This window comes from Malaclemys terrapin, chromosome 4, assembly GCF_027887155.1.
Source record: "Malaclemys terrapin pileata isolate rMalTer1 chromosome 4, rMalTer1.hap1, whole genome shotgun sequence".
Lineage (NCBI taxonomy): Eukaryota > Metazoa > Chordata > Testudines > Emydidae > Malaclemys > Malaclemys terrapin.
Window position 1 is genome coordinate 96,246,105 of NC_071508.1, and position 20,485 is coordinate 96,266,589.

Consider the following 20,485-nt stretch of genomic DNA (forward strand, 5'->3'; position numbering starts at 1 on the left):
TTCATACATCTGATGAAGTGGGTTCTAGCTCATGAAAGCTTATGCCCAAATAAATTTGTTACGCTCTAAGGTGCCACAAGGACGCCCTTTTTTTTTTTCCTGATACAGACTAACACGGCTACCACTGAAACCTTGTACTTTTGAGACACTTATTGAAATTAGCCTTCAGTGTTTCCTTTTTTATCTTTATGGTTTGTCATATCAAGTGATGAAATAAAAAAATCACGATTGTTTTTAATATCTGAGGGTTAACCTTGAAATCCTTATTTGGGCAAAGCTCCCAGTTATAACAATGGTTATTTTGCCTGAGGAAGGACAGAACAAAAACTTCAGGAGTGGGCTCCAGGTTTGAATCCGATATCAGTGTGATCAGCAGACCTTTTAAGCTTTAGTACTGCTCCAAGCCCCAACTTGGTATGGCCACTAAGACCATATTTTGGACAATTGGCATGTTGAACTATTACTGTGCTTACAACTGAACTGGTCCTTTTTGTTCATTTTAACCTCTTGTGTGTTACATCAAACTTTTCACTAGTATGATTAGTGATCTAATATTATAATAAACAAGATCAACAAAATTATACCCTGTCAGATTTTCATCGGTATATTGTACAGTTGTAGTCCCATTGTATAGTTAATTAACATTTAAAATGCGTTAGGAATACTTGCATTACATTTAAAAGGCCAACCTTTTCCCCACTGCCTCCCCCCTGTCAGAGCCTTTCCCCACTTCTGCAGTCTTTCCCTGCTGAGGAGAAGGGCTCCACCAATGGGGAGCTAACAACGTCTTTTCCCACTGCCTGAGTCTTTCCCTACGGTGAGGAAGGGCTCCATCAGCGAGGAAGTTGTGGGACACTACACTGCTAAAAAATAGCAGTGTAGATGGGAAGCACAGCTTGGGCAAGTAGAGAGCCATGTAGGGCAGGGGCGGGCAAACTTTTTGGCCAGAGTGCCGCATCCGGTTTCCAAAATTCTATGGAGGGCCAGTTAGCGGAGGCTGTGCCTCCCCAAACAGCTAGGCATGACCTGGGCCCCGCCCCCATCTGACTCCTCCTGCTTCTTGCCCCCTGATGGCTCCCCCAGGACTCCTGCCCCATCCAACCCCCCCGTTCCCTGATGCCCCCCCCCAGAACTCCAGCCCCATCCAACCCCCCATTCCCTGTCCCCTGACAGCCCCCGGAACCCTCGCCCCAGACTGCCCCCCGCCACCGCATCCAACCCCTCCTCTCATTCCTGACTGCCCTCCCGGGGACCCCTCCCCCATCCAACCACCCCTTTTTCCTGTCCCCTGACCGCCCCCAGAACCCCTGACCCTGATTTCCCCCGCCACCCCATCCAACCCCCACTCCTTCCTGACTGCCCCCCCACCCCGCCCCAATTACCCGCCCTCTGAGTGCCCTGACCCCTATCCACACCCCTGCCCCCTGGCCATCCCCCTGAACTCCCCTGCCCTCTGTCCAACCCCCCCTATTCCCTGCCCCCTTACCACAGCCGCACTGCCCAGAGCGCCAGGACAGGCAGCCGCACCACCTGGTTGGAGCCAGCCACACACCATACAGCACAGAGCACCGGGTCAGGCCGGGCTCCGCAGCTGCGCTGCCCCAGGAGCTCACAGCCCTGCCACCCAGAGCATTGAAGTGGGGCAAACTGAGGCTGAGGGGTGGGGGGACAGCAGGGGAGGAACCAAGGGCTAGCCTCCTGGGGCAGGAGCTCAGGGGCTGGGCAGGAGGGGCCCGCAGGCCGGATGTGGCCCGCAGGCCGTAGTTTGCCCCCCTCTCAGGTAGGGTGTGTACTCGGGCATGTCTTTACTCTCCTAAGCCAGGTCTCCCCCAGTCAATGCTGCTATTCATACCTGGGCTGGGGGAGCTATGTTTATGTACACTACATGCTGCTTAAAGAAGCATGCAGTGTAGACATATTCTCAAGCACCAACTGCTATCTGTGAACCTCATCAGCAGTCTCAGCCAAGGGTCCAAGAAATGAATGAACATTGAGAAGGAACTACTTTTTCTCTTCTAGAGTTTGTTTCTTCGCTTCAGGATTAAGGTACATTGGCAGGCAACAGAAAGAAGAGATGACTAAATTCTTCAATATTGTTTATCCAGCATCTTTCACAAACACTAAACTCACACAAAAATACTTCACTGTGATATATTATAATATAATTCTGCATTTTGTATCACAAAGTGGCACAGTTACACTTTGACATGCGTGTAACGCTCATAGTGGTAACATTAATGCGGTTCAGTTGCTGGAAGTCGCTGTGCGTCCTGAAACACTGTCATTAACCTCTTGGCACCTCAGTTTACCCACCACTAAAATTCATATAATTTTATTTACCTACCTTAAGAAGGTATTCCCAGACTTTATTAAATAACTAAAGTTTGCAAGAGCATTAAAAGATGTGATATAAGAAAAAATACAGTTAAATAACAATTATGAAGATGATGATAATTACATAAAGGAGGGAACACACTAGTAATCTTACATTTGAAAAGAGACAGTATACTTTAAATAACTCAAAGATTTAGATTTTACTGATAGAGAAATGTGTAAAAAATGAGGTTTTCTTAAAACATTTAAGAAAACATCTCTGGAGATAATCAAGATACCAAAGATTTAAACTTACTGTTAACAAAAACAGCAAATCTTAAGAATGATAGGTAACGTTCACCCTCTATTGGATTCCATCCAATGTCAGGATATCCTTTAGCTACCAGCATAGGGCAGCTCTGAAGTCCACAACCAGCCAAGTAGGTGACAACCTGTTAAATATAAGCATTTGTAGTATTAAACATTTGTTATGTTTTAGTTTTGAAATACATTTCTAATAATGTTATCAATGTTTGAAACAAAATAGAGCATCAGAAATAAATTACAAGATATTTTTATATAGCAAATGGTTTGACCTGCCTCTGAGAAACAATGTGGTTATGCTTAACATTGCATCAATTTATTTTTCTAGCTCTTAGTTTTCTGTATCAAATAATGAAAAACCTAAAGCCTTTTTATTTTTAAGACGGCCTATTTACATGATCAGAACATCCATAAAACAATTGGCAGAGTCTTAATTTTGGAGGTGAAAAATCAAAGAATCAAGAACTGTGAAAGTCTGATTTTTCCCCCCTATATTAAATAAACTGTAGAGAGAAAGTTAGGAAACAAAAATTTAACAACTTAAGAACTTGTTTTGGATTCCTAGCTCATAGCAAGAGCAAAATTCCTGCCACATCCAAGGTTACCTAATGTGAAACAATGCTGTTAAACTTTCTGGGTGAAACCCTGATCCTGCCTATGCAATGGAAATGTTGATATTCAAAAGAGCTGAGATTTCATAATCAGACTTTTTTGGGGAATTATAATAATTAGGGTAAAACAAACTAAATGGAAGTACAAATATTCAAACTCTTCAAAAAATTGATCAATATACAATTGAAAAAGTCTAAAGATCCATCCAGAATCAAATTGGAATTTCTGTAATCTATAGATACCAAATGTAATGTTACTTACTAAGATAAATGTCAAAAACTACTAGATGAACCTTTAAGAAGAGGTTGGAAGTTAATTTATAGTAAGATGTAGTGAATAGTCTTACCTCCTTCAAAACATGGGCCATAGAATTTTATTATTAACTTCTAATGTGTACCATACTGCAGGATAATTTGAGATGGTAAGGAAGGGAGGAAAAGAAGGAAAGAGAAGAGGAGGTTACTCACCCTGTGCAGTAACTGACGTTCTTCGAGATGAGTGTCCCTGTGGGAGCTCCACTACAGGTGTTGGTGCGTCCCTGCGCCTTCGCCCGGAGATTTTTGCAGCAGTACTCATAGTGGCCACGCATGCTCAGAATCTGCCCCCCCGCTGTGACTCTAGGGTAATAGAACGCATGCGTGGCCGGTCTCCTCAGTTCCTTCTCTACCACGGAGGCCCCCCAACTCCGAAGTAGAGGGGAGGAGGGTGGGTAGTGGAGCACCCACAGGGACACTCATCTCGAAGAACGTCAGTTACTGCACAGGGTGAGTAACCTCCTCTTCTTCTTCGAGAGATGTCCCTGTGGGTGCTCCACTACAGGTGACTTAAAAGCAGTGTATCTTAAGGAGGTAGGGACTTCGGATCTGGTAGGAACGCCGTCGAGAGTACCGCCCTGCCCAAGCGTATGTCAGATAAAGGGCCTTGAATAAGGGCATAGTGTTTAACAAAAGTATGGTCAGATGACCAGGTGGCTGCTTTACAAATGTCAGCCAAGGGGACTTTGCGTAAGAACGCGATGGAGGCAGCCAGAGATCTAGTGGAGTGTGTTCTAATGCCATCTGGAGGTGCAACCCCTTTCATCTGATAGCACAGTCGGATACACTGGGAGATCCAGTTCGAGAGTCTCTGGGTAGAAATAGGCATGCCCTTGGAGCGCTCTGCAACAGAGACAAAAAGTCTAGAGGAGGTTCTAAAGGGTTTGGTTCTATCCAAATAGAATGACAAGGCTCTGCGAACATCTAGTGTATGCATTGAGGCTTCAAAGGAGTTTGCATGTGGTTTCGGGAAAAAAGTCGGGAGGTGTATGGGTTCATTAATATGGAATGATGAGTGAACCTTTGGAAGAAATTTGGGATGCAATCTGAGGGTAACCTTGTCTTTAAAAAATATCGTATATGGTGGATGAGCCATGAGAGCTGCTATTTCTCCTGCCCGTCTGGCAGAAGTAATTGCCACTAGAAACGCTGTTTTCATGGAGAGGTGTAAAAGGTAGCACGTGGCTAGGGGTTCGAAGGGTTGCTGAGTTAGGGCAGACAGTACCACATGAAGGTCCCAGGGGGTGGTCGGTTGTTTAATGTCTGGATATAAGGTTTGTAGGCCCTTGAGGAAACGCTTCGTAGTAGCGTGAGCAAAGACAGACGTATCATCAATTTTGTCGTGGAAAGTCGTAATAGCAGCTAAATGGACCCTGATGGAGCTGAAAGAAAGGCCGGATCGCTTAAGGCCCAAGAGATAGTCCAATATAAACGGAAGAGGTACCGAGGTAGGAGAAAGATGTTTGGCAGAACACCAATGTGTGAATCGTTTCCACTTTTGAAGATAGGTCTTGCGAGTAGCTTGCGTTCTGCTATGTAGGAGCACCTCCTGAACTTGTTCGGAGCAATCTAATTCGCGTTGGGAGAACCACGTAGGAACCAGGCCTTGAGGTGAAGCATGGACAGGTTGGGGTGGAGAAAACGACCGTGCTGCTGCTGAGATAGAAGGTTCAGAATAAGCGGCAGGGAGATTGGTGGTTGGATTGACATTCTGGTGAGGAAGGGAAACCATGGTTGTCTGGGCCACGATGGGGCAATGAGGATCACCTTGGCTCGATCCGTTCGTATTTTTATCAGAACCCTGTTGAGAACTGGTATCGGGGGAAACGCATAGAATAGGTTTCGGTGCCATGAGATCATGAATGCGTCCCCCAGGGAATGTTTGCCCAGTCCTGCTCTGGAGCAGAAATTGAGACATTTCTTGTTCTTTGCAGTTGCAAAGAGGTCTATTGTTGGGTAACCCCAGATGCTGAATACGTTGTGAATGGTTTTCTCGTCTATCTCCCACTCGTGGTCCCATGGGAAGCGTCTGCTCAGTTCGTCCGCTGTGGTGTTCATGATTCCGGGAAGATAAGCAGCTGATACCCGGATGTTGTTCACAATGCACCAATTCCAGAGCTTCATAGCCTCTGTGCACAGCGAATGGGAACGAGCTCCGCCCTGCCTGTTTACGTAAAACATGCAAGCAATGTTGTCCGTCATTATGCGTACGTGATGATGTTTGATTAGTGGCAGGAAGTGACGGCACGCGTTGCGAATGGCTCGAAGTTCTAGTACATTTATGTGCAGGGAGGTCTCGGTTGGTGACCATAGTCCCTGTACTGTGTGATGAGACATATGTGCACCCCACCCTGTCATAGATGCATCAGTTGTCAGAATGCGTGATGGAGCCTGTTGAAGAAACGGGACTCCAGAACAAAGGTTGGAGTGGACGGTCCACCAACGTAGCGAGTCTTTGACTGGAGTAGGCAGGGAGAGAGTCTTGTTTAAAGAATGCATATTCGGTTTGTAAACCGTTGCCAGCCACGCTTGGAAGCACCTCATGTGTAGGCGTGCATTCTGGACGACAAAAGTGCACGAGGCCATGTGACCTAGTAGTTGCAGGCAGTCTCGGGCAGTTACCTGAGGGCTGTTGCGAATAGTTGTGGTCAGTTGTTTTATGGAATTGTAGCGATCGGGTGGGAGCGATGCTAGCCCGGTCCGAGAGTCGAGGTCTGCGCCTATGAACTGAAGGTGCTGGGTGGGGCGTAATGTGGATTTGTCTCTGTTTATTTGTAGGCCGAGAGAAAGAAAGCACTCGACTGTGAGTCGTGTGAACCGGAGCGCCTCGTCGAATGTTGAAGCTTTGAGGAGGCAATCGTCGAGGTACGGAAATATTATTACCCCTTGTCTCCTGAGGTGAGCAGTGACTACAGCTAGAAGTTTGGAAAAAGCACGGGGGGCTGTAGATAGTCCGAAGGGGAGTACCCTGTATTGGAAATGTGTGGAACCAAGGGTAAATCGGAGGAAACGTCTGTGGGCCGGATGTATAGTGACGTGGAAATAGGCATCTTGTAGGTCGAGGGCAGAAAACCAGTCGCCCTGCTCCAGCGCTGGGATTATGGTATTGAGGGTCACCATCTTGAACTTTTGCTTTTTGATGAATCTGTTGAGCCGCCTGAGATCGAGGATTGGTCGCCATCCCCCATTTTTCTTCTCCGTTAAGAAATAATGGGAGTAAAAACCCTTCCCTCTGTGTCGCTCTGGCACGATTTCTACTGCTCCCAGATGAAGGAGATGTTGCACCTCTTGGAGGAGTAGCTGCTCGTGAGAAGGGTCCCTGAAGAGGGACGGGGAGGGTGGGTGGGTGGGAGGTAAGGAGAGGAAGGGGATGACGTATCCAATTGTAACTACCTCTAAGACCCACTTGTCGGAGGTAATTTTCCTCCATTGTTGGAAAAAAGGTCGTAGGCGGTGTCCAAAGATTGGTGTGCCGGCTGAAGTGAGGGCATTGCTTTCTAAACCCTCGACCAAGTTTTCAAATCTGCCTATTAGCTGGTGGGGGTTGAGGCGCCCCTGTAGAGTTTGGGCGACGTCGCTGGAATCTTGGTCGTGGACGTTGCGGCTGTTGCTGTTCCTGCGGTCTATGGGAAGGTTGTGTAAATGCGGGATAACGTGGCCAGTGGTATGGTTGGTATCGATATTGTCGTCTTCTTGCCGTAGGTGTCTGGAGACCTAAAGACCGGAGGGTTGTTCTGGAGTCTTTCATTGAATGAAGCACTTCATTCGTGTTAGCAGCAAAGAGTTTGTCACCGTCGAAGGGAAGATCTTCAATTGTGTTCTGAACTTCGCGAGGAAAAAAGGAAGAGGAGAGCCATGAGCCCCGTCGCATGACTATCGCTGTAGCGGTAGATCTTGCCGCTGTGTTGGCTACATCGAGGGCTGCTTGGAGAGCGGTGCGTGAAATGGCTTGGCCCTCAGAAACTATAGCTCTGAACTGTTGTTTTCTTTGTTCTGGAATGTCATCAATAAAGTCCATTAACTTATTATAGTTTTTATGGTCGTATTTTGCCAGGACTGCAGTATAATTAGCTATGCGAAATTGGAGGGTGGAGGATGCATAGACCTTGCGACCAAACAGGTCCAGTCGTTTGCTATCCTTGTTAGGTGGGGCAGAACGAGAATACTGTTGTCTGGCCCTCTGGTTCGCAGCGTCCACTACCAATGAGTTTGGTGCTGGGTGGGTAAAAAGGAATTCAGAGTCCTTTGGAGAAATAAAATACTTCTTGTCCGCTTGCTTGCAGGTAGGTAGGCTTGTCGCTGGAGTCTGCCAGATGGACTTAGCGGGTTCTAAAAGGGCTGCGTTAATTGGAAGTGCCACTCTGGAGGAAGAAGGGGGCTGTAGGATGTTCGTTAGCTCATGCTGTTGTTCGGGAACCACTTCCAAGTTAATGTTCAGGTCACTAGCAACTCTCTTAAAGAGGTCCTGGAATTTTGTATATTCATCAGAGGGAGTGGGAGGAAGGGGAAGTAATGCTTCCTCCGGTGCTAACTCCGGATCTGTTGGACCAGGAGAAGGGCTAGGTTTATCCTGGGAACGTGGCTGTGTTGCCAGGCGTCTCGTGTCACTAGCATATGCATTAGGAGACGGCACTGGATCAGTGTTGCGCCTGGTCGAATGGCCACGGGGCATGTGTTTCCGAGGGTATGATGTCCATGGTGTCCAGTATTGCCATGGTGGCGGGTAGGGCATAGGTGGTGCCATCCAGGGGTTCATCCCCCAAGGGGCAGGGTCCTGAGAGTGGGATGAGGTAGTATTTCCATAGCCCTTATTGCTCTGGGTCCAGGGCTGGGAGTCATGATATGGGGAAAAAACTCCCTGTGGATCTGCTTCCTCCTCACTGGAGGAAAACTGCTCAGATCCTGACTCAGGCATCGAAACAGAATATGCATTCATGAGCAGAGACTGCAAGGTAGGTGATACTAGCAGATCAGCTGTCTGGGTAAAATGAGTGAAAGCAGCTCCTGCGGGAGATGAAAGCTGAGCCGACAGAGGCTGCTGCACAAGAGCATTCCTGCGATCGGGGCTTCTGGCTGTGATCTGCGTCGGTGCCGCGGTCGGTGCCGGGCGAGAAATGTCGGGCTGCCTCGGGTGAGGCGTGCTGTAGAATGTCGGCACCGTCTCATTCGCGGTGCCGAACGGTGCCGTCCCTGAGGCAGGCAACTGGAAGCCTGATGCCTCGGCACCGGAGCTTCTCGGCGGCGCTGAAGCCTCAGGCGGCTTTTGCGCTGTTCCGGAGGAGCCTGGCTCGTGAAAATTGCTGAGGCGAGGAATCACAGGCAGAGAGATCGTTGATCTGCCTGGAGAAACTTTATGCCTCATAGTCTTGCTCGGTGAGGAAAGGTGCCCCTTTTTCGTAGACTTCTTGAGCTTTTTTGAGGGGGGGGGGCTGTGTCGGGTAGCGGAGCCGGCTTCAATGCCTGGGTCTGAAACTGACCCGATAGATTTTTGAAGCAGGAGCAGTTTGAGTTTAAGCTCCCTGTCTTTCCGTGCCCTGGAGCTGAGTTTACAGCAGTGGGCACATTTTTGGGGAATGTGAGCTTCCCCCAAACATTTTATACACTTTGAGTGCCCGTCCGATGACGGGATAGCTTCCTTACAAATAGCACAGCGCTTGAAACCGGTGGAGCCCGGCATAGCCGCGGCTGACAGGAAAATTTTTTTTTTTTTTTTTTTTAAGATAAACTGGGTAAGTAACTATTTTAACAGAGAAAACTGACAGAAAAAACTGGTTTCTAAAGGATAATTAAGGCAATAGTGAAGGATTCTCTAATGAGTCTGCTGAGCTCCGTCTCAGGCCGGGGACGGTTGAGAAGGAACTGAGGAGACCGGCCACGCATGCGTTCTATTACCCTAGAGTCACAGCGGGGGGGGCAGATTCTGAGCATGCGTGGCCGCTATGAGTACTGCTGCAAAAATCTCCGGGCGAAGGCGCAGGGACGCACCAACACCTGTAGTGGAGCACCCACAGGGACATCTCTTGAAGAAGAACCAGTAGTTCTCTCTCCTAGGATTTTTCAAATAGTATATTTATGATAGAAAACCATTGCTTTGAGTATTTTATCCTAGTGTAGGGCTCAACCATCAAGCTGTGGGCTAATAATTTTTCACTATATTCCTTAATTCTAATTAATATATATTATATATACATACAAAAATATTAAAAGAATGTTAAGGTTGTTAGTCACGCACTCAAAAGTTTGGAAAAGGTCAAAATTAAGGTTGCCTGTTCAATCTTAATTTGCACTCCCAGTCCCACCCCCAGCTGTACGCCTTATACCATCTTTAATTACATGAACTCATTTTTTTCCCCACAGGACTTCTGCCTCAGTATACAGGATGGACAGTGCTCACCAAATATATAATCAATATTTCATTTTATCTTAATCATGTGTGGCCTTATTTACTGCACACCATCCAAACCGTGCATTGAATACACAATTATTAATTTCCTCATGGGTTTTAATATGGTGCTCATCACTCTAATATCTAAACACTTCACAAACATTAATGAATTTAGCACCAGAACACTGCTGTAACAGGAGGCAGTGTTGTTATTCCCATTTTACACATGGGGAACTGAAGCACAGAGGGATTAAGACCAAAATTATCAAAAATGTCACCTAATTTTGGGTGCCCAAATTGAGACACATAAGCCCTAATTTTTCAGAGTACTTGGCAATTTTATAGCATTTTATATGTTCAAAACACAGCTCCAACCGACTTCAGTTACTGTTGTGAGCACTCAGCACTTCTGTGCATGTGGACCCAAATGTCTCAAGTTGGGCTACCAGAAAACAAGACACACATAGCAAACACAAGAAATTTTGTCTTAAATGACTTGCTCAGTATCACATAGGAACTCTATGGCAAAAGCAGGGATAGAATCCAATTCTGTAGGGCAGCCTTTGACTGCCTTTATCACTAGACCATCCTTTCTCTTCCTGCAATCTCCTGCATTTTCACTTCATGCCTTCCAACTTTGCAACCAGTGAGACTGAGATCCCATAGACAATGTTATTTATTATACAATCTTGATTGATTCCCAGAAGATGGTCCATCCTCTTTAGCATTTCCTAACTTTTGAGTACTTGACTTTGCAACCTTAATGTTCTTTTCACATATTTTTGCATGTAATTTCCTAAAATTTTTTAAAAGCAAAATGAGGCAACAGAAATTACAGCATGTGGAATCACACTGATCCCCACCTGGGTCATCAGTAGGAGTTGGACCTTTCAATTCACAGCACAGACCTCTGCCACTTGAACTAATAGAGTAATTTAATAGCAGTAGGCTATCCTCTATGTCAGAGGTTCTCAAACTGTGGTCCGTGGACCACCAGTGGTTTGCGAATTCCATTCAGGTGGTCCGTGGATAGTCCCCTCTAAGGTTTCCATGGTGGCCTCACACGAGAGAATGAAGGGCCACCCACCTAATTAGTGGAGCCACACAGGCATGGCTTCAATATCTAGATGCCTGGCCCCTGAGAAGACGCACATGTAAGGTAAGGTGGTGGCCTTGGGGGAATAGGAGGTAGGTGGGAGGGGGCAGTGGGGTGAGAACAGGGGTGGGGGGAATTTGGGACGTGCAGGGCTGCGATGACCAGAGAAAGAGGCGATTTTCCCCAGCTCCAGGGCTGTGGCTGCCAGGGAGAGACCCTCCTCTTTCCCAGTCCCAGTGCGGAGGCTGCCGCGGTTGGGGAGAGAGGGCACATCCATCACATTAAAAAGGTAAGAGTACTGATATTAAAATATGAGTTGCGTGCTTTTATTATTAAGGTTTTTTTAATATAGCGCTTTTATCCAAAACGCTTTACAATACTTAGCTAACAGTACAAACAACATTTGGAAAGATCATTAAGTGGTCCACCGAGACCCTCAGCAATTTTCAAGTGGTCCGCGAAAAAAGAAGTTTGAGAAACACTGATCTATGTGGACCAACCAGTAGAGGGAAATAAGACATTTTGGCAGTCGGTTTCACAGATATTTGCTGACAGCAAGGAATGTAAAGACTTAGGAAACCTGGGTCCAATTCCATTTTCTAGAGCAGAATATGTTCAAGTGGTTATAAACCCTCACATCACCCGGGGTCCTGTCCCCATCCCTTTCTGCTCCTATCTACCCCCACCACCTGCCCCACTCCCCCTTTGTTCTTATCCACCCGCTCTGGCCTATTCGCTCTTCCTCATTGCCATCTAGATCTGCCCCATCCTCTTCTATTCCTCGTCCATGCCTACACCCTGTCTCCTGTCCCCATTCGCTTCCCCTTCTGCTCGTACCCAAAGGCTCAGACTCCTGACCTCTTCTCCACCTGATTCCTCACCAACTACCCACTCCCTGCATCCTTCCCTTCTGTGCCCATGCACCCTCTTCTCCCCAGCTTCTCTCCCACACCCTCTATCCACTGTTCCTATCCAACCCCCAACTCCCTACTACTTCCTTTCTTCTCTGCTGTTACCAGCTGCCACACCCCTGCAGCTCTTATCTTGTGCCGCTCTGCTCCTATCCACCACCTTGCCACCTGATTCCTGCCCCACCCCTTCTGCTTTTCCACCCCCCCTCCCCGGTTCCGGCTCCCCTTCCCCTCTGCTCCTAGCACCTAACACCCTCCTCCCACACACACTGCAGCCTTACCCAGGCCATTTGTCTGATTTTAAACTGGACAGTCGTCTTTTTGAGTAGTCTGTCCCCCATCCAATACTGAGATAAAACCAGACATGGATGTCATTTTGAAGAGCATGCTACTCCAACCCTGCCAGCATGACCTTGCACCTCTGCAGCCTCAGGAGGGAGCATGCCCAGAATAGACAGGATCTTTGAAAAATTTAGTTGTCAGCTTTAAAAAGTCTTCACTGAGCAGGTGAGAACTGTGATTTTTCAGATGCTTATATCTTGGCCAAATTCAGATGAATTTTCACAGGAACAAAATATGATATATCCCTGAGACCAAAGCGATCCCATCACAGCCTACTTTCAAGTCCCTGTTTCAAAGCAAGGAGGCACTAGTGACTAGAGCTTCTCACTTAAATAGCTGAAAGATTTATTATTAATTATTATTATTTTTAACATGGACAAAGCAACGTACTTTCCCTAAATCTCATTTGGGAAGCAGCTTGACCATTTCAGCTGAAATTAAAAAAAAAAAAATAATAGCTTGAGACATATACCTGTCATGGAAAATTTTAACCCAAATAGTTAGTTTTGCAAAGTTATAAGACTTGAAAGTAGAGACTTATAATGGGAACTGTCAGGCAGCCTTCGCTATAGACATAACTTCCTGCATTGTCTATAATTTGTTTATTCTATTGAGTTTCATACTGAATATACAATGGAATGTAATCACATAATATTTGGGAATTTAATCAGGGGATACTGAAGAAATTAGAAATGCAATCCTAGCATGCTTAAATTTTACTTTAAAAAAGACATTTAGGGTAAGTAAGGATCGGGCATCAACAAGGCAAAAAGTGAGTTGCTCCAATTTGGGGCAGATTACTGGTGCATGTTTGAAGACTTCAAATTCCAAGACAGCTTTTTGGAGCACAAAAACCAATAATGTTTCAAATTTTTAGAATTCCAATGTTCAAGTAGATTTCAAATCAGGCAAATCCAGTTCACGCATGCCTATTTAAAACAATACCTATTTTAAAGATCTTTTATTTTACCCTACCCTTAATAACTAATTACATGGGTTTGCTATAAAAAGAACATAGAATTGGAGCAGTTAGCCTGCTCTTAATATCATGCTGCTCTTTAACAACTATAAATAAGAGGAGTCAGGAAGATTGCCCCTCTGCCCTACATTACTGCAAGATGAGAAAGGGATTGTTGCAGCGTAATCAAATAATTAATAAACCTTTATTGCAAAACCCCAACTTTATTATGGCATGATCTGACTAGAAGGAGAAAGAAAGGACATAGAGCAAAATAAAATAAAATAAGCTAATAGTAAGCACTTACCTTTTCCAGGTCTGGCTCTTCCAAAGCTAGTGCAAGCTCATTATTGTCCATTACAGAGGCAGCTGCAACATCTAGTGGAGTGGAACCCCTCATAGAAGGAGATGCTGGAGAAAAATATGGTAATATATAGTAATTAAAATTATTTAGTTTGCACTAATGAAAGTTGTGCAGCAGAGGGCAGCAGTTACACTGTAATCTAGGTCATACTCAAATATATTCATATACAGTACGTTTTACAGTCCCAACTCAACAAAGCAAAGCTTAAGTGCTTTACTGAGTAGGGATGGACTTAAGTACATGCTTAAGTTCTGTGCTGATTCAGGACCTATATACACTGCTTTACTGTTTTAAAGATACAGACAAAGCAGCCTGGGATAACAACTCATAAAAACAGTGAACTTTAGAGAAATTTAATAGAAGTTATAGGTCCTCAGCATTGGAAAAATTTTCATTCTATAACTCTAGAGAGTGTGAAGTGCTATCAGAAGATCATCTCAACTGTTTAAAAATGTGTATCCCTGGTTGGAACACTGTGTTTCATGTCTTACTATCACCTACTATTTCTTTATTTTACTCATAGGTTGGTAATAAGAAAGTCATTTTTTCTTGGGCCACACAATTCTAAAGCATACTAAAATAAAGAACTATGCACTTCCAGGCTTTGGGGGTAGAATATGAAACTTCAAGTCATATGGTTGCACTTCAGGGAAGGATCTTTGCATTACAAACTTTTTAAATAATAATATAATAATATATATACACACCTTCCTAACCATTCATTTAGTTGGCATACTAAAGACACCAGCATTATTATAAGGGTTAAATTAAATCTTTAATTTCCAGAAATGACTGTATCAAAGGTAAGGGGCATCAAGTAATATGGTTTTCTTCCTAACTCTTTCATTATGTTTAAATAACCCAGCTTTAGATTCTTCTGATTGTAATCCAATTCACAGAAGTCTAATGATAGAAAGATAGAAAACTATGTTTTTCATTAACATTAATCCAATAATTGTATTTAAACTTCAAAGAGGTCCTCACAATACCATGCCTCAGCTTGATAAACAAGTCAGATGGCAGTCTTGCGATATTGCAATATCCATGGGAGTTGCTTTCAGCAGTTAAAGTTACATGACATACCAAGCCCAACACTGCTGTTTTCCAGTAAGTAACTTAGATGCTCAAACATGGCCTTTTGGTTTTGGCGGCTGATTCGACAGAAGTAGCACAGGAACCGACAACAGCTTGCCACCATCTTAGGAAAAGCGATCTGCTAAAGAAGAAAATTGACAAAGCAACTAAATATGTTAATTACCAATGCTGCACAGATTCTTCTTCATGTATTCCTAACAAGACATTTTTATGATAGGACCAATGTAGTCAGTGGCTCTTATATGCATGCCTTAACCCCAGTTAGTCTGGAAAAAAAAAAGGAAAGAAAGAAAAAGACTTCCTTGCACCTTCAAGGGAGAGTGAGTGACGGAGGGAGGGGGGCTAGAGTGAGTGGGGCGTTGGGGGGTTGTGTGATTAGAAAATTGGTAACCCTAGGTGCAAAGCAGCAGCCATTCTGCACTACACAAGATTTTTTGCTTTTAAATGGAGGAGAAATGAAGAATAAGTTCTCCAATTCAGTCAACAAGGGTATTAAGCAGACAAACAATTAAACAAATTGGACTTTGTCTAGAAAATGGGGGTCAATACCTCTATCCTTGCAAAACTGTCATTAGGCACTCCCACTATGTGGAGCTATTAATAAAACAATACAACTTTCCATTTACAAATCAGCACAAAAAAGGTTTCTTAAATATATTTCATAGTGAACAGTTTCAAGTTTTAAGAGCCACAATATGGAAACTTTTAAAGATTTACTGCAATTAGGGTGACCAGATGTTCCGATTTTTTGGTCTTTTTCTTATATAGGCTCCTATTACGCCCTGCCCCCTGTCCCGATTTTTCACACTTACTGTATGGTCACCCTAACTGCAATACTTTTAAATAAACATTCCACTTAAGATCTTAAATTATAACAGGATATGAATTTAGGCTTTAAAATGGCAAATAAATGCATTCAGACTATTGCAGTGAGGCAGTCTCCAAGATAACCAAGACATTATGAAGTTTCAAGATTTTTGTGTAGAGATGATTTCAGGTCAAATTAACTAAGTTTAGAAGTAACAAGATGTTTTTCTAACTGCCATTGCTGCAAACTCAAATTGAGATCTGAAAATCAAGCTGAGTTCTTTCTAGATTGTGCATCTCTAGGTCAGACCAGAGGTTCTTGCAGACCTTTCCCTCCCCTGTCTGAACTTTTAAGGACCAGCAGCAAGACACTCCCATCTGGAGGCTGAGGCATCACTGGAATTCATTCCTTTTCAGGGCGCAATATAATATATATATTTAATTAGTTCAACTTTTATTTTATTTGTTGTGGTTGCATTTACTCCCGACAAAATGACAACATGGCTGCTAATATCTACGTAGGCAGCAGTGCTTCTTCGATGCCACCTATTATTCATAGTTCAGGTAAAGAATGGGTTCGGACTAAGTCAATAATAATCAGAAGTAATAACAGCATAACAGAGAACACGGTACTGATTGTAAGCATTGGAACTAGAAAATTCAGGGGTTTGTATAATAACCAATGTGCATATTCCTAAAAAATGGTGGTGATTCTTTTCAACAAGCAATCCCCTTATTCATCGGAGGACAGAACTGTGAAAAAATTCCCACTACTTACGAAGTAATACATAAAATACAAATTTGGGTTTTTTTTAATGTTCATGATGACATTTAATATTTTGGGGGGTTGCATCTGTTAAAATGAAAAATAGTTCTGTAGGTGAGGAATTGTTACTTTGTTACTGAAAAATAAAATAAAGAACATCATTATAAAAATGGTCCAAAATATTTTCCTGGGGGAAACAAACTTGGAAAAACTTGCTTTTCTGTCCCCAATGAAATGATTTGGCATCAAATCTGTGTTAAAGAATAAATAAAAAAAAATCATTCTGGATCAAAGCCACATGAAAATCTCAGGTTTATTATGCATATACTGTAATTACTGAGGTGAAATCTCTGAAGTACTAATACATCTGGTAGTAAAAGCATGAGAACAGTAAGACTCCGCTACATCCAACTTACAGGGCAAGTCTGGTCAGTACCAGAAACTATTAGCTTATTTCCCTCTGTCAGCTTAATACATTGATCTTCTACAGCTGTTATACTAAGCAAACAGTTATATTTTTCAATGGGCAGGCAGAAAAATACCACACTGATCAGTTAGTCTCCTAAAGTTATGTCTACGACATATTCTGCGCTACTGGCAGTTAAAACAAATTCTTTTCACACACCAGCAGTTCCACAGGGGCTGTTTCGCCGCTGCTGTAAATGGTCATAGTTCCATTGACTTCATGGAGCTATGGCAATTTACACCAACTGAGGATTTGCCCCACTGTCTTGAATACTGTATATTTTGCAATGCATGCACATTGGAATCCATTAACATGTAATTTTGAGCATTTCTGGACCTTGATTCTCCTCTCACTTATGTAAAACCAGCATGAGATCAGAATCAGGTCCTATATTTTATATTTGTATGACATACACCTATAAAGCCAGGAAATGTGCCCCTCCACAGGCTGGGTTTCCAAAATGGGTAGAATGAGTTTTGTCATACAGATACACTAGCAAAAAATAAAGGATGCTCACGTTTCTACTTCTTCGTTTCAGATGTCATAAGGGGGCTTCCAAATGTCAAATACGGTTTCCAACAGAGGTGTTGTAAACATATTTATATAATTAATGGGTAGCTAGCTGGGCAACTACTGTCAAAGCTGACTGTGTGTTATTCAAAATTGTATCTCTCTCAGCCACTAGCAATGGCATCCAAAAACAAGCTGCATTTTGGCAAACTCTGAGTCGAGCAAAGATCAGATAGAAGCCAACATACTGCACGATCTAATAAATTTCATGGCTTACCTCCCAAAGTCCTCCCACTGAATTTGTTAGCACTGACAAAAATCAATGTTTGAACAGTAGTCTGAGACTTTTAGTTTATTAAGATGGCACATCTTACTCATTGCCTCAAGCTAGTAGAGCATTACTCTCACAATACCTGAATGAAGTGTAGTGGTAACTGTGTTGGTCCTAGGATATTAGTGAGACAAGGTGGGTGAGGTAATATCTTTTATTCGACCAACTTCTGTTGATGAGAGAGACCAACAGAAGTTGGTCCAATAAAAGATATTACCTCACCCACCTTGTCTCCCACAATACATGGAGGTCCTTATCTGTGACATATCCCCTCCCTCTAGGGCTCCTGAATCGATGAATGATTTCTGCATTCTCCTTGCTTGTTTCAAAGATGTAGGGATTATGTTTCTCACTATCTTTATTTTTAACACAGTTAAAGACCACAGTTCTTGCTCTCTTGGGCCTTAGATTTTGATTTTTTTCTCTTTTTATAAAAAGTAAAATAAAAAAATTAGTGTGCTCAAAGTTCTCACTACCTCGATTAACAATTGTGGTGAACATCAGTGTAAGTCAAGCCTTCAGCTTTCCTGTGAAGTCTTTGATATGACTAGACCACCTTCTAATAACTGCCATCAATAATTTTGTTTTCCCTCAATCTTCTTTATATCTTTTCATAATTTGTATTATGTATTCCATACGGTGACATACATCATTTTAGGTTTCTTACAATGACAGCCTGCCTGCTAAGCAAAATATTGAAAATATACTTGGGCTACCACTATCCTTTTATTTGATTCAGAGCTACAATAAATCAGGGGTTCTCAACCAGGGGTACACAGAGGTCTTCCAGGGAGTACTCAATCTAGATCAGAGTTTCTCAACGTGGGGTTTGCAGCTCACAATGGGATCACGGGAGAGGTTTAGTGGGATCACAAGTGCAGAGTCGGCATTAGGAGGTGGCAAGCATGGCAACTGCCCCTGGCCCCATGCCACAGGGGGCCCCACAAAGCTAAGTTACATGTTTCAGGCCTGCTGCCTGGGGCTCGGGCTTCAGACAAGGCTCACTAGTGAAAAACAGGCTTAAGTATCCCACTGAAATGTAAGTACAATATTTATATTCAAATTGATTTATTTTATAATTATATGATAAAATGAGAAAATAAGCAATTTTTCAGTAATAGTGTGGCTGTGACACTTTTGTCTTTTTATGTCTGATTTTGTAAGCAAGTAGTTTTTAAGTGAAATGAAACGTGGGGTATTCAAGACAAATCAGACTCCTGAAAAGGGTACAGTAGTCTGGAAAGATTGAGAACCACAGCAATAAATCACTGGATTGATGTTCTCTCTAACAAAGGTCTACGTGGGCCATACCACTCTCTCTCTCTTTCTATTTTTCCTTGTTCCCAATTAAATTAATCAACGCCTCAATACTGTGCTAGAGGACTTTGTGCTATTGGAGGTGCTGTCTTTCTGACAGGAAGCAAAGATGAAGTCCTGACTAGTGTTAAGTCAACTACTAAAACAAACAAACAAACAAACAAAAATAAAAATTTAAAAATGCAAATATCCTGAGAACAAAACCTGCAAATGTACTTAATTAGTACTCAAGACCCCTTTTCTTTGCATATATTTAGGCAGAAAGTTTTTATTTTCAAGAACGTTCACAGAAAAAAATGCCTAAAAATCTTAGTAAGAATTTGAGTATTTACATTAAAAGTGCACTGTTTGCAGAACAGACTTGTCAAATAGTTATAAATACTTGGAGATAATTTGGGAGCAGAAAAGGAGACCCTCTAACTTATAAAGCTTATGTCTTTAATTTTATAGATGGGGAAACTGATGCACAGGGAGGGAAGTGCCTTGTTCAAGGTCGCCTAGTAGGCCAGTTGCAGAGCTGGGAATAGAATACAGATCTTCTGAGTCCCCATCCAGTGCTCTATTCCCTTGGCCACATTGCTTATATGTTTATACATATACACCATAGACTTGAGTGAAATATTTGCAACCACAAAATTAAACAAACAAACAAACAAAACAAGACAACACTGCATTACAATAATATTATGGCAGAGACACAATCCTACAAATAGATGGAATTTGGAAATTCAAAATTAAGACTGTTTTAATTAATCCCATCATGCAGCTGCTTTCAGTGTTGGCAATGCAGCCCTTTACCAGTTGTACATATTTTATGCTTTATCCTGTGTGAGGCTACTTAGTCTACAAGGACATCCAGTTACATACATACGTATAAAAATCAGCTTTACATAGTAACAAACCTCCTTAAAGCACTCAGAATGCATTATTCCTAAAGATGGAACTAAATGAAAAGAGGATTGTACATTATGGTACAGTTTCTCATATCAAACCTAACAGATCATCTTCTATAATGTTAGTCAGCTTTCTTATATTATCACAAGGAATTACTTTCAATTCTTAACATTAATTCATATCTGATGTCATCCCACTTAGATAAATAATACAGGTGTGCATAGCCCATAAACAGCATCCTTCTTTCCCTGAGATTGCTTCCTATTACACATCTTAATAGGTTTTTGTTGACGTTCAAGAGATAAAACTAATGATAAAATACTTGGGAAATTACCTGAGATTTATCTCCTCCAAGCACATTTACCATCACTTCCATAACTGTCTCATGCATACCAAGGATTCTCATTAAGTTAGGATGCTGATAAAACACCTTGTTGTTCATTATATCCCTAAATTGGGGGAAAAGTCAATAATGCATTTTTTAAAAAAATCATATTTTCATTTAAATGATCAAAACAGATATTTCAGAAATACAGACTGTGTTTTTTAATGGAAAGCATTATTCATATTTCAAGGTCATTACAAAATGATCATTTTCAAATCTGAGTTTTTATCACAATAGTGGAAATGCTTGACACTTCTTAAACGTTAATCATTTATTTATTTGGCATCATTTCTTT

General features: G+C 42.8%; 1 protein-coding gene and 1 long non-coding RNA gene across 18 annotated transcripts in view; one reads left to right on the forward strand and one right to left on the reverse strand.

Annotated features, from left to right (window-relative positions):
* The window catches only part of RYR3 (ryanodine receptor 3), a 551,551-nt gene that overhangs the window by 221,705 nt on the left and 309,361 nt on the right, over positions 1–20,485 (reverse strand). For 9 of the 17 annotated variants that reach the window (XM_054027216.1, XM_054027210.1, XM_054027203.1 and 6 more), the window contains 4 exons: positions 20,140–20,254; positions 14,703–14,835; positions 13,563–13,666; positions 2,630–2,765 (listed from right to left, as the gene is read on the reverse strand). In XM_054027216.1, the coding sequence (XP_053883191.1) occupies positions 2,630–2,765; positions 13,563–13,666; positions 14,703–14,835; positions 20,140–20,254 (488 nt within the window). The remainder of the gene's footprint in view (positions 1–2,629; positions 2,766–13,562; positions 13,667–14,702; positions 14,836–20,139; positions 20,255–20,485) is intronic. The other 8 variants (XM_054027214.1, XM_054027212.1, XM_054027213.1 and 5 more) reach the window with 1 other exon arrangement.
* On the forward strand, positions 5,942–7,588 carry LOC128836698 (uncharacterized). Its single transcript, XR_008444827.1, has 2 exons — positions 5,942–6,428; positions 7,266–7,588. It is a non-coding gene; the product is annotated as an uncharacterized LOC128836698 (long non-coding RNA).